This window comes from Pelecanus crispus, chromosome 6 (genome assembly GCF_030463565.1).
Source record: "Pelecanus crispus isolate bPelCri1 chromosome 6, bPelCri1.pri, whole genome shotgun sequence".
Classification (NCBI taxonomy): domain Eukaryota; kingdom Metazoa; phylum Chordata; class Aves; order Pelecaniformes; family Pelecanidae; genus Pelecanus; species Pelecanus crispus.
In genome coordinates this window covers 29,745,732-29,764,351 of record NC_134648.1, presented here as the reverse complement: position 1 = coordinate 29,764,351, position 18,620 = coordinate 29,745,732, and the positions used below count along the sequence as shown (strand labels likewise).

General features: G+C 46.6%; 1 protein-coding gene across 4 annotated transcripts; it reads right to left on the bottom strand.

The window, feature by feature from the left end:
- On the bottom strand, nucleotides 1-18,620 carry ARHGAP1 (Rho GTPase activating protein 1). Of its 4 annotated transcripts, none has more exons than XM_075711935.1 (13): nucleotides 18,435-18,620; nucleotide 18,167; nucleotides 17,554-17,644; nucleotides 6,774-6,861; nucleotides 6,421-6,552; nucleotides 5,837-5,923; nucleotides 5,104-5,202; nucleotides 4,270-4,377; nucleotides 3,056-3,132; nucleotides 2,578-2,655; nucleotides 1,901-2,029; nucleotides 1,628-1,731; nucleotides 1-934 (listed from the first exon to the last, which is right to left on the bottom strand). In XM_075711935.1, the coding sequence occupies exons 1-13, from the start codon at nucleotides 18,575-18,577 to the stop codon at nucleotides 755-757; spliced, it is 1,317 nt and encodes a 438-aa protein (XP_075568050.1). In that variant the 5' UTR covers nucleotides 18,578-18,620; the 3' UTR covers nucleotides 1-754. The 4 variants fall into 4 exon arrangements, with proteins under 4 accessions (XP_075568050.1, XP_075568048.1, XP_075568049.1 ...); XM_075711933.1 differs by lacking the exon at nucleotide 18,167 and adding an exon at nucleotides 12,168-12,197 and having other exon boundaries at nucleotides 17,554-17,646; nucleotides 18,439-18,620; XM_075711934.1 differs by lacking the exon at nucleotide 18,167 and having other exon boundaries at nucleotides 17,554-17,634; nucleotides 18,424-18,620.

Here is an 18,620-nt window from a genome sequence, read left to right as displayed (position 1 = left end):
CTACACCCCAGCAAACACTGAATAGTATCTGGAGTGGGTCACCCCAGAGGGGGTTTGGGCTAAATTCAGCTTCCTTGTATTGGAGTCTGACAGGTAATACAGCCCATGTGCCATGAGCCTGTCCTTCACTTGCCCGCCAAAAGCATGGAGTCTAGAGTGGGGTTTGCAAGTGCAGGACATGCTGCTACCTGAAGCACAAGGGGCGCCTGGCTCCCTTTCCTGCTTTAGCTGCCTCTGGGGAAAGGCAGGATGCACGTTCAGTGCTGAGAGATGGCACTTGCAGCAAGAACTTCTCTACCACAAACCCCAGCAAGCCTGCCCTAGCCCAGACAGCCCAGCTGAGGGAAAGGGGGTGAGCTGGGGCTATTAGGAGCTTAAACAAAAAAGATCTTTGCTGAGGAAGGGACCAGGAGGGCAGAAAAACTGCATGTGAGGGAAGGAGGAAAGGAAGGCAGGTCATCTGATAGGGCAGCAGACTGGTGATGAGCTCTGGAGGAGCTGCACAGACTGGCAGGTGGGTTAGGACTCCACTCGGAGCAGCTGGGAGACCGGTTCCCCTCCCCATCCAGAGCAGCAGGTCTCCTGCTTGCTTGCTTATGCACTTTCTCCACCATCTCCACAGCCCTCGCTCTGCTCATCACCCAGAGGATCAATGGTCCCTTTGCACTGGAGACAGTTTGGTCACAGCTCCAAGACAAGGTCGGAAAGAAGGTGGGAAGGTGGGCACAGTGTGCTGGAGTGGGCTGGCCTGCATTCAGGCCTCCACATCCTCAAAGAGCTCCTTCTGGTGGTCCAGCAGGAACTTGGTAAAGGTATTGATGGGGTTGATGGCTTTTAGGGTGATGGCTACATCTTTGGCCCACAGCAGATTTGGGCCAAACACAACTGCCAGGTTGGTGTTTGTCATCTTGTTTCTGTCACTGTGAGCAGAGACCTATGTGGGAAGGAAAGAGACCATTGTGAATCCTACAGAACGACACGGCAGCTGTCCCCTACCCTCCCCAGAGCCAGAGCTGACAAACTCCCAAGGGCAAATGGGAGGAGAGAAGCTGAAGGCCCAATGCCAGAATACAGCTGGGGGAAACACACATGACATCCAGCATTCAGGAGGCGAGGAGCAGTATCTTGCCATTTGCCACTATGGCTTAACCACCAGCCCATATCAGAACAACAGGCCCAAGAGCACTGTCAGCCAGTATCTCTACAGTCCAGATCACCACTCAAACCAAAATGATCTTCCCTCTTGCTAAGAATAGCCTTGCGGTGGCTTCCCTGACAGCAGAAAATTCTGTAGGGTGGATCCGAGACCCCTCTTCTAGTCTAATCTTCTATTCAGATATTTTACAGTTGTACCTCCACCCTAGGGAGCTTTCAGCCTCCCTGGTACAGACCACACAGGCTTAATGCCTGCCTGCACCCTCAGTGTTATGAGAATCAACTGCTTAGGCTAGTTCATCATGATCATTCTTGATCTCTGTATAACGAGAACATAAGGTAAAGAAAGGCAATTTCCTAGCTTCAAACTCATTTCCTCCCAAAGGAAAAGAGGGAGCAGGCAGTCAAAAAGCTGACACAAGGCACTGGCAGCTGAACTAGAATACAACTGCCCACCTTTGGAGCCACTCACCTGCACCAGAAAGGCTGTCAGTAAACGGAGCACTTGGTAGTTTTCTTCAGGCAGAGTCTGGAGTGTTTTGCGAACAACATCCACACGATTCATGTCCTCCACATCTAAAAATCAAGAGAGACAGGACAAGCAGGTCCATGAAGAATCCTCAGCACCCACCCTGATGAAAGCCCTGTTTGCAGTCACAGGGCTGCAGGACTGCTCCCCCCAAAGACATCTTTGCTCTTGGCCAGTGCAACATACAGGGAGTAGCACACTCATGTTACAACTCACTCTGGAAGCTGACAACATGGCTGTAGAGGCCAAAAGTGAGGAGGGGCTCAGGTAGCTCCCTCAAGAAGGTCTTGAGAATCACAGCAGGGAGGTGGACATCTTCATACTGCTGGAAATCTACAGGCACACCTGAGAAAGTAGAGCAGAGACTCAGTGCTCACTGGCCAAAGCAGGACCTCCTCCAGACAAAGAATGGGACATGGTGGTCAGAGCCCAGAACTAGGGAAGAAGTATTTTAAAGAATACAGAGAGGGTATTGAAGCACCGCATCTTCTAGCGGAGTGGAAAAATGTGTCCTAAAAGCATATGCAAAGCACTGCTGAATCCAGCACTACATCTTTAGAAGTCATCAAATGAAATGGATGACCAAGTTTCTTCCTGGTCATCTTCAGTCCCTCCGGTATAACCAGACTAAGATGGTATATCCCACCCTGAGAAACAAGGAAATTTTCAGGAAGGAAAAGGGCAGCGAGGGGAAAGTGAGTGAGAAGGAATATGCTTTCCACACAGCAGAAGTATCAGATGCTTCTCCCTTGCAACTCAAGTCATACCCTGATGGGGCCTCACCTAGAGGACTATCAGAGGAGAGGAGCCATGATGGACTAGTTCCAACACAGATCCAGTTGGATGGTAGTAGTTAGGGAATGAGAGGGGCTCTACTGAGTTTGGGCACTTACCCATGTTGTATTTTTGCTGGACCTCCCTGACGACCTGTGTATTTGCTGATCTCCGGAAAATCCCCTCTGTAGCAAGAGCTGTGAAGTGAGAGCAGATGGAGAAGAAAGATCATTGAGCCATATGAGAGTCTCTAAAAATGCTGGTCTTAACAATCATAAATCCATGCTGTGGGGCATTCAGACAGATGTCAACAAGTCCCCTTTGCAGAGTACAGCAAGTCTTTCCGCTTCCACTACCAGGCAAAGGATACAAGGAACATTTTGGTACTCTTATACAAGTGGGAGTATGGACAACTGGAAGAGGTCTCCTAAGCCCTGCACAATCTCTCTTGAAGGCTAACTCACCTGGTTCAGGCCTTTACACCTTATTCTAGACTACTGTTCTTCTTTATCTTACCACACTCTGGATGGGAACTTGGGTGGAGGAGAGGCACTGACATGGAATTAAGAGGGGCTGCAGCTTCTCCTGAACACTTACCATGCTCCTGCAAATGAGCAATGGTGTCTCTGACCACCAGAGGAACAGGAGACTGATCAGGGCTCTTCTCCCTGAGACTGTGGGAAGAGACAAAAGGTTACAAATGAATGGTCCTCCCTGCCCTGCATGCAGCCCCTGAGTCCTGAAGTTGCCCACATAAGCCCTATCACATAGGATCTTGCTGTCCCAGTGCCTGGTTCAGCCATTATTCCAGCCTTCTCTCCTCTTCACCCATCATGCTACATCATTCACTGGAGCAAGTATGAGCTCATCCCTACACCACAGGAATATTTCTCTATCTTCTGTAAAAATCATAGTCTGTAGACGTCAGGGCAAAGAGGTTCCCAGAAGGCAAGGCTGCTAGTTATGAATCAGGTGAAAAGGGTTAAGCTTCCTTTTTCCTTCCCCATAGGAGCAAGGGCAGAAAGAAGCTGAGACACATGAGAGAAATACGTATCAGTTAAGTTCACCCACCCCACTCCTGTAACAGAAGATACATCAACCCAATGGCTGTCAGGGAAGACCTAGTGATGCCAAGGTGTTTGCTGCCACCCTCACATTCGATTGTCTATACTGCTTGATAGCATGGAGCTGTTCACCCCTCTCAGACTACTAACAAGCTCAGGCACACAGCACCATGGGTGTTACGTTTGGAAATGCTGTGCTGAAGCTGGGGAATGTGTTCCCAGATTGCTTCAGAGGGTCTGTCTGGCCACACAGTACTGGCTCCTCCTCATTCCCCAGGGAGCCAAAATCACACTCAAAGTTAAAAATACCTTCAACACTCAGCCAGTATCACTAGCTCTTGCTAGTGTCCGTGTTTGCCTGTGTCACCGTGCAGGAATGGGGGTTGGCAATCGGTACAATGGTGAATAGAAGTGCTCTTAAAATAGAATCTATGATATGGACTAAGAAACAGATCTGCAGCACTGTTCAATCAAAATAGCATAGCCCAAAAGACACCTCCACCAGCCTCCAACAGACTTCCTTTGCTTAAAGGACATTTCTAGTGCCATTAAGTCATCCCCGTGGCCCTTATTTTACTTCTCCCTTAGTGACCCTTAGGTGCAGAAACAGTCTTATCCTAATTTAGATACAATCTAGCCAGGGAATCAAGAGTGTGGAACTGAACTGAGTCAGTCAGGATCTGGACATGAGCGCAGAGTTCCTCAGAGGAATGATTAAAGCTTTGTAGGATATCCAGAGATACTCACTGCTGGAGTGAGACTCCAAACTGCTGGTTTGGCAGCGGTGGGCGCGGGGGTGTTGGCTTCTGGGGCACTTGCGAAGGTTTCTGCAGGGATCTCAGATATTCATCATATCTGTGGCAAAACACAGACTAGTAAAAAGCCACTCCACCTCCCAGAAAAAGCATGAACCCAGCACTGCACGTGACCCACCTACACACCCACTGGTAACAGCTCCAGTCTAGCATGGTTGATTCCATGCAAAAACAGGACAGGCAGCTCTGGAGCACAGAGGCAACAAGAGCAAACATCTGGTTGCCAGAAAAAAAGCAGCAAGAAAGGAATATCTATCTGGAATCAGGAGCTGGAGTAGCTGAGGACGACAGCATGCACAGGAGGCCAGGACAGCACTGCTCATGATGAGACAGTTGCACGCATGTGTGAGGGACAGGGAATCAATCTGGTAGGACCAAGATCGTGGCAACTTTGGGAAGCCCCAAAGAGAAGCTGAACTGTGCAGAGTGAGCAAAGCAGGTGCCCAGTTGCAGCAGATGCACACCACAAGCTCCAGGTCAGTGTTAAGGTCAGCAGCTTGCAGAAAGCCCCTAAGGGGTGAGTGGAAGAGGCAGCACTGGTGCTCCACTGGAGGAGGATTTTTAACTCAAGGACAGAACTGAGCAGTGGGACCAAGGACACACAGGAAGGAGCATGGAGAGATACACTAGTCTTTCAGGCAATTTGTCACCACCCCCTCCAAAACCACTGCCCGAGTGGAACAATCTCTTCCTCCCCTTGCCATTCGTCCAGAGAAGGTCCCTCTCACAGAGCCCTAAGTAAATGTGAGACAGGCAGCATTCTCACTTCAGCACTTGGCTTGGGATCCCCAACTGTTCCAACTTCACATACTCCTCCAGCTCACTAAGGAAGTTCACATAAAAAATCTTTCGTCCAAACTTAAAGCTGAAAAACAAGAGAAAAGTAGGTATGTGAGGAATCAGGAAATCCAGTATCGGAATGGACTTCTTACAGGCAAGAAGAGCAGGGGTCTGCAAGAGACATCAGTGGGGCAAAGGGGCAGATATGGCTGAGCAGCAGAGATGTCACCCACATAGCTCTCCAACTCCATATATTTTACCAGGAGATGCCAAGACTTTCAAAGTCACATTAGAAGCCCTAGCAGCAGCAGGCTCCCTAAAACACTGGATTTCTCCTTCCTAAGTTCAGCAGTAGGCTGCAGAAAGTTTTGTTGTCAATTGTTTTACAGAGTTAGGATTTCAGCATCAGCACAATGAATTAAATATCATTTAGACTGATGCTTTCACTTCCTTTTTCATTATTAGCAGAGCCTGCAACACTTTACTTCTACTTGGCTGGATAGAAAGGGAACAGCACAGAGCTACAAACTCTGTAGGTTCCCAAAGCAGTACTTCTTGTGTCTGAATATTTCTGAGCTCAGAAACAGGAGGAGATAGCATAGGGTGAGAGACTCCAGGGTAGGCTCGGCAGCCTGGGCTCATCTTGTGCCCCACTGAGAATGCCCCATTATTCCCCTGCAGTGTGAGGATGTGGGTGAGCCTCCTACAGTGCTTCCTACCTGATCAGAGGCTTGAAGAGAATCAGCAGGGTCTTGATGAACATGGTCGGGTGCACAATATACAAGGCTTTGATGTTCTTCTTGTACCTGCCGAGAGAAGCTAAGTAAGGATGAGCTGCACTTTAAGCAGAAGAACCAACCTTTCCACAAGATTACGGCACCCTGGGTGCTCTGTTCCTTTTGCACTGAGCCTCACCACTCCCCAGCATTCACAGCCTCTGCTCTCCCATGCTTCGTAGCTGCGTCAGGCCACTCAGCAGCCTAAGGGCATGCTCTACTGTATTCCAGAATTCACCAAGAAGCAGTGAGCAGCCTCACCAGGAAGCAACAATTATACCATGGGGCTGACACACTTGCACTGAGTCCTGGTTTTGCTGCTTGCCTGTTGGCCTGAAGGATGTAACTACAGAAGGAGCTGTTCATCCCATGATTCAGCTTGCATTAAACAACAACCCTCCTCCATAAGCGGCAGAAATAAGCGATAGTAAATGATAATCACCAAGCTACATGGGGGGCCTGGGGAAGATCTGCTGTTAGGCTACAGAACAGCATGTTATATCCTTGTTTGCTACAGCCTTACTCACTTGCGATCAAATTCCCTGTAGGCATCCCGCAGCCAGCTCAGGGATGGCTTGTTCTCACTGGTCAGGCCATGGTGCAGGTACACCAATGTGTAATCACTCTCCACATACTGGTCCAGTGTGAATTTCAGGTACCTGAGAAGACACAACTGCTGAACTCACTTCCACACTCTGTCACAGAGAGGCTCTTCCTCCCTCCAGGACTCACTTTTGTGTGCCATAACAGAGGATTTGCATCCCCAGCAATGGAGGTAAGTACTTTAGCTAATGCAGATAGATCTGGCCTCAGGAATCCAGCACCTGGGAATTATGTCAGGCTTAATAAGTTAACAGCAGCCTCCTAAGACACTACTCACCCCAGCAGTTTCACATGATCAAGCTGATGACTTGGGGGCATCCGGCAGGCACTGAACAAAATTACTTTCCTTCCATATTTGTCATCACCTGCAGATGAAATGCCAGAGATTACAGGGAATTTAAGGACTACGTTGTGGCTGTGGCAGCAAGGGGTAAATAGAGAATGGGAAACCACCATAACAAGGCAGAAGTCTGGATTGCCACAGCTGCCAGCAAAGCTAAACTTTATTTTCAGCAGAGTTACCACAGGCCTAGTATGGAAGCAGAAACCTGGCAAGTCAATGATGTGAATGGAGAACAGAGTCCATGCTCCAGCCCTGAAAGAACGGGAAGGACTGGAAGCCAGGATGCCTTGGGGCACGTAGGGATGGAGGCCTCAAGCACAGAGCAGAGTGCTCAGAGCATTAATCCTGCAACGCTCCCCTTAGGCACTGCTCCTGATGCATATGTACCCAGGGAAAACTGCCCCTCACAGGCACAATAACCACTGCTTCCGTCCTGCACACAGTCCCAGACTAACTGCTTGTGGTCTGGTGCATTTGTTTCTTGCTTCACCTGAAGCTTAGTCCTGCAAACAGAACAAAGCCATTTCATACCCTGGAAACCAAGAAATTCCTAGAAACAGGGCAGTCCCAGCCACATCCCAGAGATGAGAAGCAAGTATTATCATAAACCTTTTCTACAGATGGACCAAGTAGCTGCTGGATTCTCCAGGGGGATTGCAGAACAAGCTGTTTACTGCTTCCTAGATTTTCCATCCACAAGAGATATTTTTCCAACCTGAGCTGGAAGGAGCTGCAAAGTCCAGGGAAACAAAGCATTCTATGTAAAAACCCAGCAGAAAACAGTCCACATCGCATTGGAGCCAAATAACCCAAAGCACCCTCATCTCAGGGAGGACACTCCCAGCCACCACTTGAGGCTTCAGAAACAACAAGCCAAGTTTTCCCCACAGCAAGTCTTCATACGTCAGTGGACTCCTGCCAGCAGAGATCTCAGCCCCATGAACAAAACCCAAGCAGATGGGCATGGACAAGCTTAGAAGACATGCTGGAGAAATTGATAGATTTAGATAAGTAAGAACCAGGTTGCAAATCTTTTGGACATACCGAGTTTAAGGGAAAGTCTGGTTGTCTCCCAGACACAACACCCAATCCATAAGGATGACTTGCTTTTTAGCACCAGTGGAGATGAAATGGTTCCTTTAGTGTGAAGGGTTAAAGTCTTCCCATCTTTCTTGCTACTCACCCTGCTCCAAGAGCTTGTTTTCTTGTCAAGCAGAAGGAGCATGGAGCAGCGGAAGGGGCTACTGAGGTTATACTCAACAACACCCTCCATCCTCCCCTACAGCACAACAATCTCATACAGACCACAGCACAGAAAAGCAGCAAGGATCACTACTTACGCAGGACAGCCCTGCCATACATTATCCCTCTTGAAATGTATCCTTTTCCCCAAACTGATTTATAATATTCAGAGCATGCAGCCATTTTCTCACCTTTGCATGGGCTCTGGCCCTCGACTACCGCTTGGTTACACTTGCCGTGCAGCAACTGAGATCTCAAACTGAACCCCAGAACGGCAAACCTGAGGTTTCTGGGAACACTGCCCGTTAGTAACAGATGACCACTTGGTGCTGCAAATGGCAGCCAGAGAACTCACATATACCAGCCATAACATTAAGATGCCACTAACCCTCTTTTACCCCCCATCCTGGCCAGAAAAACAGATTCTCTTGCTACTTGTTCACTTACATTTTTCCCTCACGAGTACCATTTTCAAGTCACTCACCAGACAACACAAGAGACAGAATTTACTGATGCGCACAAGCCAGAACCTCTACAAAAGCTAGGGACACTGAGGCAGCACTAGGTACAGACCAGGAAAGGGGTGGCACAGGCCATCACATTGACATACACATGCGGAGGTAAGGGGCAATTAGGGAGGTCGCATGACCCAGAATGCAGGACTAGGAGAGAGTGATGCAAGGCTCATCTGGAACAACCAGATACAGTCACAGCCAGGCCACAAGACCAACATCACATTGCATATCCCACGGTAGCCCACTCTCTGCCTAGCCCAGAATTTCTTGGTAGCTTTAGGACTATAAGCTTTAGGGCTGGGTCTAATGCACACAAGTTGTCTATAAAACAAAGGTGCAGGCTACAAAGTCCTGGGCAGGGAATATGGCATATTGTGACTCTTCCCAGTGGTCTTGAGCCACTCATATGTCTCCACCTGGAGGACAAAGGGTCCTGCCTGTACAGAGCAGCAAGAAGATGGTAGCATCTGAAAATCTGTTGAGTTTTGTAGCAACAAAGGAGAATGGTCAGGAAGACTACAGGTCTTTGCAGATCATAGCTCTGTGCTAAAGTCAGAATAGGTGCTATCTTCAGTTAACAGAGAGGCTGCATTTCACACCAGAGTGGATGGTCTGAGGGCCAGAAGCAGATTGCAAGCTTGATCAAGGCAGGCCTTGGTTGTGAAGAACTGCAGTACAGCACCATGTTCATGAGATGTTGTGGGTGGCCACACACTCAGCTCAGGCTCCTGGGCACTGATTTTCAGACCTGACAAGTCAACAGTCAGGAAACACATAGCTTAAACACCTTCCTCTGGAATAACATGAAAGCCTATGGCAGGGCCTATGCAAAGTCTAGAATCTTGTTCCTTATATAGCCTTGGTGAAAAGGTCTGGGATCGCTGGTAAAGAAAAAATTGACAATCCATAATTCTGCCAAAGGGGAGATGGCATGTTTCCCCTGGATAATTTCCAGGGCCAAGAACACCAAAATATAATCTACAGTCCCCTGGATGACTGAAAAAGGAGTGGCCCATTTTGCCTTCCAAATCAGAATGAATTTATGCATGAGACCTACACAGGAACCAGCATGCCCATTACCGAGTTGTGGGTTTCACTCCAGTTCCATCATACTGAGCAAAGCTTGTCAACACAGACCCTTTCAAAACAACCAACCGCCAATCTTGTTTCCACCTGACATATATCAGATCAGTCTGGTTCCTCCAGACATGACAAAATTCAAAATTCAGCATCAAAGCTGGACAAACAGTGGTTCCAATTTATAAACAAGAACCTAAAGCCCATTCCATGCATTCCTGGCTGTTGGAGGAAACTGCCTCCAGGTGGCCTCTCTGCCTCTGACCAAACAGATTCTTATCGCGTTTGATCTTTCCCAGATGCTCCATCCCTTGTACTGTTTGCTTTCCTGTTTGCAATATTAATCTTATGTATCTAGGTTTTCACCCCTTGTTTGCAATTGCAAATAGCTAAAGTTTCCATTGAACACAACTATAGACCATGAAGTAATCACTCAGCTTCTCAGGCTGTCTCCTACCTCTCCCAGATGAGGAATGCTCAATAGTTAACAACAAACCAATGAAGAAGCAATTATATACCATCAGTACTCACAGAGCACCCCAACAATGTGCATACCTTTGTGAGTAAGTTCATACATAAAAAATATTTTCAGTCTACACTGGAATTACACTACCTCCCTGTAGGAAGTAATTCAGATATATTTTTTTAAACAACAAAGAGCAAGACAGTAGTCAATATGCAAAGCCTCTCCAGTCAAGACAGCTGCTCATCTAAAGAGATATTAACTTGTAGCACTGATGGACATACTAATTCTCCTGAATGTTGTTGTGGCACTTTTAAGGCCCAAAATCAGTTTTTCCTCTCACCCGAAGAGCAGTGTTTCCAGTGCACTTCTGAGACAAGGGGCAAGGAACATCACTGCTGTGGTTCCAAGCCATCAGCGCAGAACCATACTTCTAAAAGGGCTGAAGTTTAAATACTGAGGCTAATGTTCCAGATGGGAACCTGCAGCAATACAAACATATCGGAGCAGAAATTCATGTCGAGGTAGCAGTACTGTCCTGAGACAGGACTCTCTATTAAATGAACCTGTACAGCCAACATGGAAAATACATGCTTGACTTGCAAATCCTGCTATGTATTTCTAGGTATTTCTCCTGAAATACATCCATTAGCCTTTATGCCATGATTAGAGGCTGTCATACTACTCACTGGCAGCATAACTGCAGTCCAGGGATCCTGGTCATTCCTACCTTCATCAGGAAGCCTCGACTGAGGGCCCACCTCGATGAAAGATTCAAATGAGAATATCCTGGTACTTTGATACTGAGAAAATGCAGGCAGATAAAACTTGCTACCAAAAGCCAGTGTTATTGGTAGAACACCAACATTAACAGAGTTCAGGGTCAAGGAAAGGATACCACTACATAATTCTGGAAGATTACTATGCAAGTTTCACAAAGCTTAGGACATTTATCAGAGCCACTGTCAGTGAAAAACTTCTCTAATGTAATTTCAGGTTCCTGCCGAGCTTATGACACAGCTGGGCAGTGTTTAAGTATAGTAGATTTTAGTTGTCTGCTGAATTCCAAAATGGATTTAGGCCCCTCAGGAAAAGAAGGTAAGGAACTCAAAATAGAAGTATTTTAATACATGACATCTTCCACCTAGATATTCCCAATACCCAAACACTGCCAGAATCATAAAGCCTTACCAAGTGACTACAGCTCTAACTGATACAAAATATACTAGAGGGTCAGATTAAAGAACGCAAAATGGGAGGATGCCCAAGAGCATGGCAAATGGGGGAGAAGAGCCCATGTAATGAGGCAGCAAGGATCAGCATTTCCATGGACTGTGCAAAGGTCTTGGCCTGCTGTTCAGAAACAGCAGAAAGAATTTCACACCAAAAGAAGTTTTCATCTACATCAAGAAGTGTGAAAGCACCAGCAGCCAAATTCTTAAGGCTTGGGATTGAAGTCCAGAGAGTATTAACAAACGCTCAGCAAGCACAGAGCAGTCTAGCGCAGCTTCAGGCTAGAATGAGGAACAAGTTACCAAAACACAACATCTCTGCAGCCAAATGCAGAATAAATAGATAACAGTTGCTTTCAGCTGGAGAATCCAGTTTAAGTGCCAGCTACTTAGCACGTGAGTGCAGCAGCAGATCGTATGAAGGAATAGGAAGCAATCCTAGGATGAACTTCCAAAGCACCCAAGACAACGAGGTAAATCTGAGTTCAAACTGAACTGGTCCAAGCAGACCACCACCATGACAGAAGAGGAACAGGATTTACACTGAGACCCAAGAGCCCCAAAGTAAAGCCCACATGCCAAATTTGGCTCAGATGATTCTGCTGTGCCTGAGGCAGAGGTGCAGCCCTCAGGTGACAGTTTTGTGCAGCCTTTGGACTCCTGAAAAGTTGCTGGTGCAGCCTAAGGCTGAGCAAAGTTTGGGCTCCCCCGAGACAGTCCAGCTACAGGCCATGGTCATGCTAAAGGAATACCACGATCTACAGTACCAAATGTTAGTGCCACAAAAAAATCTACCTACCTGGTCGTGCCCCATCAAGTGCACCCTGGTCTGGAGGAATAGAAACAAAGTTACAGCAAGCCAAGCTTTGCTCCCTTTCCCAGAAACTAATATTGAGTGTGAAGTCTCAGAGTCTAGCCAGATTGCCGCTAGGATGCATTTACTTGCTGTCTCGCAGCAGTCAAACTCCTTCTATTTCATCTTTCCCCCATGCTCCTCTCCAAAGCAACCTTACCTAACAATTAGAGGCAGTAACAGCAACCCATGATTACCCAGTCTGTCTTGATTTTGCAACTAATTCTGTATAATCACAGTCAAATTTCTGACCATTACTGTTACACTTCCCCTACCACCAAAATGGCAACTGCCGTACTGCCACTTTTAAAAGGGTTAAACATAATTAATTTGAATGTCAAGGTCTTTTGAACAACTTCAGAAGTGTATAAAGAATGGGATCATACCATATGAATAACACATCCAACAGATTGTTTTGCAAGAAGCTAAATTTCACTAATAAGCTAAAGAAGGGGACAATTTAGATCTTCAACACACCCATAGCATTTAAAAAAAATTTAGCAGATTCTGAATAAAAAAACCCCACAAACTGCCAATTAGAAAAAAGAAAAAAGGTTTCTCTGGGCAGGGAGGGGTCTACAAAGGCATTTATTGCCACACCCGGCCCCTTTCCACCACTCTTACAGCCATATACTCATCAGACCCACATGGGCCTATCAAGACAGGAGCCCGAGCAGAGCAGGGCTCTAGAAAGAAGCTCTCCATTCCCTTGGTCTCCCTTAGAAACTCAGAATTAGAAACTCTCCATTCCCTCGATCTCGCATGTCAAAACATGGTGCACAAGCTGGGCTTGCTTTGGATGGGCCCAATTCTATAGAAGCAACTCATCATTCCGTATGATACAAATACTCTTTAAAAAAAAAAAAAAAAGCCAGAAACTACATCCAAAAGCAGCAGAAATGCAGGCACCCTGTATTAATGGAGCCAATAATAATGTACCATACTGGAAGGAAAAGGACCCTTGTTATCAGAGGCCTTTGCTGAGCCCATTAGCCACCAAACACACTCTGCAACATACATTCAACACAAGTTTTGTCTGCAGCTTCTACCTTTGCCTGCTTAGTGAAACAACAGCTACTGGTGCTCCAAGATTGATTTTTCCTCCCCATGTCAATCACCGACAACAACAGCAAATCATCAGCACCCGTTACAACTTTGGCACCTGCAGCCAACAACCAGCCCCAATGCTTTTCAGGTAGGTTTGGTACCAGATTCACCATTGAAAAAAGATTCACTGTTGAAACTGCAGTTTCAATCTAGTAATGCACAAGAAGGTACATCCCCAGCTCTCCACCTTGCTTTCCCACTTGAATCGCAGGCCTTAAGCACAGTAGCATCGCACCTTCTCTGCGAGGGCAGCCCTGCAGACTGCCAATTAATGGTGTGAGGCAGCAGATTTCCCACAAAAACTAGCAGAAACATCCTCTGAGCTTCAGCAAAACTTGGAAGTCACTGGGCAGGGACTACACAGCTGAAGTAAATAGCGATGGCCACTCTCCTGACAACTGCTACACCAACTTCTAGCTCGCACAGCAGCAGAAAATTCATACACCAATCATATGTTAAGCCCCAGTTTTCTTATCCCAAAAGGACAAAAGCCAGTTGTTACGTAAAAGTGGGAATGCTGATGCACCTCATAGCTATGGGCTTGCATATTGACGACAAAGGCGAGACCAGTATTTTGGACTGGGCAGAAGAACGAGGAACACATTGCCAGAGAGCTGTCAAGAGCCCTGCTCTTCTCACACAGCTCCAGGTTTCCAGTAGGCACTGCCATCTTCACTCCTTCAGACTGTTACTATTTGCCATATTCTTGCAATTCAGCCTCTGCTGAAATTCAAGACCAAGATTATGTCACCCTAGTCTGCCTCTACCCCAAAGGAGATGGAAGCAGCACCTTTGCCATATAAGAATTAGCAGGAGGATACAGAAACTCTTAGACGTAGCAGAAACTTGGGATAGTTCCTCAACAGCCTTCAACCAGAAGCCTGTGTTTCCTCTGAACGCTATGTGATGTGAGCAAGGAAAAAAACCACACTTTGCAGAAGTGGTTTGTGCAACGAAATCAAGCAGCCTCTGCTCCAACTCCTTGCCACATGTAAAGACAAATTTCTCTGCTGTAATGCTTACAAAAAGAGGAACTCCGAGTCAGGAAGAGCACAACCACACAGAGACCTCTCCAGAACCTGCATAAAACACTCCAGAAACACACACCTTAAGGCAGGTCTGAAAAGATAGACAGTGTATCATCTCTTTCCTTCAGAAAAGCATTGAATCTCAGAACCAAAAGAAGGTTTCCCAAAACTAAAATGTTCCAATTCATAACAGTACCATGGTACTCCCTTGGAACTGTGGCCTGGATGCCTTTTGCTGCCATCTTCCTGTGCCACACCACCGCACAGGACAACAATGATATGCCTGCTCCTTCCCCACAGACAGCCTCTTCCAGGAAGATGCCAGTCCCCAGAAGAGACAGGAGCACAGGGCACAAAGGAGAGTCTCCATGAAACTGCTGCACTATTTTTAACTGAAAACCAAAACCAAACCCCTTATTTTTCTAGCAAATTCTGCAAAGTGTTTTTCAATATTATTTTCCCTCTTTAGGCCAGATAACCAGGATATTCAAATCCAGTGTGCTTTGAACTGAATCAGGAATTAAGGTCAGCTAGAAAATGAGCGTGCTAACTTTTTGTCATCAAAACTGGGCTTTTAATAAGTTATTAACACCATGCACCCATCCCACAAGAAGCAATTACTTTTCTGACCACACAGGATAACCCTGGGATCATGGAGTTCAGCCCGAGGATGGGAACCAGCCTTCTGCTTTTGTCTCAAAATAGCATCATCATCCCAGAATATATTTCAAGGAAGGCAGGAGCAGAGTTAGTCATAAGCTTTCTGCTCTGAAGTGCAGAACAGGGAAGAACACGGAAGAGAAAGCTCATAAATCAGCAGAATGGATAAAACTACCCTTGATCTGCTTGCCATTTGCTAATATTTACACGAGAACCAGGGTGGAACTATTTTGTTTCAGGCTCAGCGTGGCAAGCATTCATTGCATCTGAAGGTGCTGACAAGCACAACCTGTCAGCAGAGCCAGATCCAAACAGTTTCATACTAATCCTCCAGGAAGATTTTGATTCTCCAAGCTACTTCTAATAGGATTTTTCCAGATTTTCCCAGATTGTTTGCCTCCAACAACAGCCCAGAGAACATTACCCTGTCTGATTCTCTGAACAGTTAATGTTATTAATTATTGACCAAGAAAACTGAACAAACAGCTTCACCCCAGAGCCCAGATCACAACTCAGGCCCCTTTGATCAACTTCATAAATCCTGCTTCCAGGAGATGAGACACCAGTGAGTCTCAAAACTATGGGGCAGCAAATCCACTATCTGGAGCCGTGCTACTAGCTCTTCCAATGCCAAGAAAGGCATTGTACCACATTCTGTGTGTGGGACCATCACAGGCTTTCAGATAAACCAGCTACTTGTGAAAATTGGCCAGGAGCAGCCAACAAGAGAAGCTTCTCTGAGCTGCTTCTGCACTATACAGAGACACAACAAGGACAAAGCGCTCACTAGAAACACAAATATAAACCATGATGGGGAAGAGATCTCTTTCAGAATGCAGGCACACCTCCCAGTCAGCCATCATACCACTCCAAAATCCTTTCAGGAAGTCAGGTAATTCTTCATTTGCTATCCTGGACAGCATGTCAAACAGCTGCATTCCAACAGCCACTGAGACACACCTCCACTAGAGTGATACTCTACTCAGAGAGCTTGGGAAAAAAACATATCATGTTACCTCAGAACAGAAATCCCGCAGAAAGACTGGTGCTCATGTCAGGAGGCAGCACACAAAGTACATCCTTGGTTTGGGCTGACATTCCACTCTTATCAATGTCTCTGATCTAAACTCTCTGCTAAGCACTTTGTCTGAAGCTTTGTCTGAAGTGAACAACAGTATCATTTAACTCACCAGCTCCCAGAGTCCAGAAACACCAGTTACCTCTGCCATTCACATTCCAAATATTCTAGCTATTATCACTGAAATGGTGGAGTCCACACATCTGCCCTTTCCCAGTTCCAGCAGTACGGAGACCAGGGTGCAGACCTCTATAAACCCCAGTCGTGAAACTCCAGCCCCATGGAAAAGAAAGTTAGTAACACATTTGCAAATGAAAGCATTTGTGACAAATCTACAAGACATAATGGCCCAAACGCTAAACACCTGCCCTGTCAACCTGAGCAGCCAGAGGCACACAGGAGACAAAGGACAACAAAGTTTTGAGTTTGCCATTATCATTTTGTTCCCAAAAAGATGTAACATGAGAGGTTAGGAGAAAGAAAGCTCATTCTAGAAGACAGCACAGAGAAGAATGATGTCAGGACAACTCTTACCAAGGTAAGTGCCTGAGAATCTTCCCTCCGTGGTCAAGCCCTGCTGCAGAACAACCCTGAATCAGGAGGATTCCAGATTGTGCCTCTGCTTTGCTGCAAATTCACATGTGGGGCAGGGACCAAGGCACAGAGAAATGGCAATAGGAGGGGTAGGACGTGGCTACAGGTAATCAAGGAGGAAGTGTGAATCAAGTCACAATAGGTTGAGGAGGAGCTTTTTTTTTTTTTTTTTAAACAAGGAACACAAGACAAACTGGGATTACCCTTCCCTCAGACTTACCACAGCAACCTAAAAACTACCCTCAAAACTCTTTCTTATGGAGGTCCCATCAGTAAATCGCCAAGGGTTAGTATAATTAAAATAATATGGATAAGACAACTACACAGAGAAAATCCAAATGCTTGTGACCCTGAATGATCAGGTCTTTCCTTGCAGTGGGCCATAGGCCTATTCCCCCTGTTTCAGATTTCTGTAAATGCTGTTTCTGGACAGGATGGCAAGCTCTGGCCATTCAGATATAAGAGAGTGGCCAGACCTACTGTGGATTACTCAGTCAGCTGAGGACCTTGCAGCTGTACTGCCATAACTAGGTAATTTCTGTGGCATTATCATGCAAGAACCACATCTTGTGCTCAGGATACAGTCAAGGGCCACATCTAAAACAATTCAGCAAAAGCAACCAAGTCCTGCTAATAATATAATCAAGACAACAGCCAAGAAGGAATGCAAGTTTAACAGAGCTCAACAGAAAATTACACATATTGCAATCATTTGAGAAGTTTGGCGCTCCTTCTCTTTACAATGCCAGTTGTCATTGCCACGTGGGCCTAGCATATAGCAGATGTGCCCCCACAACCCCATTAGAAAGACCATTCCTCAGCCCAGCTGCAAAGACATCAAAGGTGAAAAGAGAAAGACCACTACCTGCTACTTCCACAATGTGGTGCCTGGCAATATCATAGTAGGGATCATCCCACCGCAGGTGAGTGACGGGCTCAGGGGAGCCTTTGGAGTCCTCTGCGCAAAACACAAGGAACAAGCAGTTAGAAGAAGGGATCTGGAGCACCTTGGCAGGAGGTACAACAGAGATAAAGGGATGAGAAAAAATGGCTCTTCAACATGGGAGGAACTAATGTATGCACCTGTCTACCTCAGAAACCCACCTTTGATATTCTGAGTGGGCAAGAGCAGCAAAGACTTCAGAAGAGACCTGTCAATCCTATGAGGTCAATACGTGTCCCTCAGACTGTCCACCCTCTCAAAATGACTGTTCAGATGTGTCACAAACAGGCACAAAGACCAAAGCCCAAGTGCCAAGAGCACCATCACAGCTTTGTAGAGCAGGAGGATCTTAACATGGTCCCTTGACGGATGGCCGTCCTATATGCCCTTGAGTTAATTTCCCTGACCTCTTTGGGCAGCAGTCCATTTCAGCACAGGATTTCAGAGCAACAACTCAGATCTCCAGCCTCACCTCCCACATGGAAGTTCCACTCAGGAAGGCCAAACTATCCTGCAAGAGACCATAATAGAGGACACTCAAGGACTTCCAGCATGTCTGTACTGTCAGCACCGAAGTGCATCCAGCCACAGGACTGAGAAGAGTGTATTTACGTCAGCTGGCTCCGAGCTTTTTAGCGCTGTTCAATGGCAGGGCTAATTCAATTGGGTGTGGTGCAAGATTAATGCGTCTATAAAGCTTTCAAATGGAGCTAGGGCTCTCTGTATACATAGATATGACCACAATGCTGCAGGACAAACAATTCCTTTTTGACCAAAATCCAGACCCCAAACAAGCAGCATACTTACCTGATTTGGGAAAAGCAGGGGCTTCATCTGCTGGCCAGCTCTTATCATCTATGGAGGCCAGTTTGAGCTGGCTGAGGGACTGGTTGGTATCATCCAAGTTCAGGTCATCCTGAAGCTCCGAGAGTGGGTCTGTAGCCATGGTCCCCAAGTACCGCAGTTTATTTTGCAGCGTCTAGAACGAG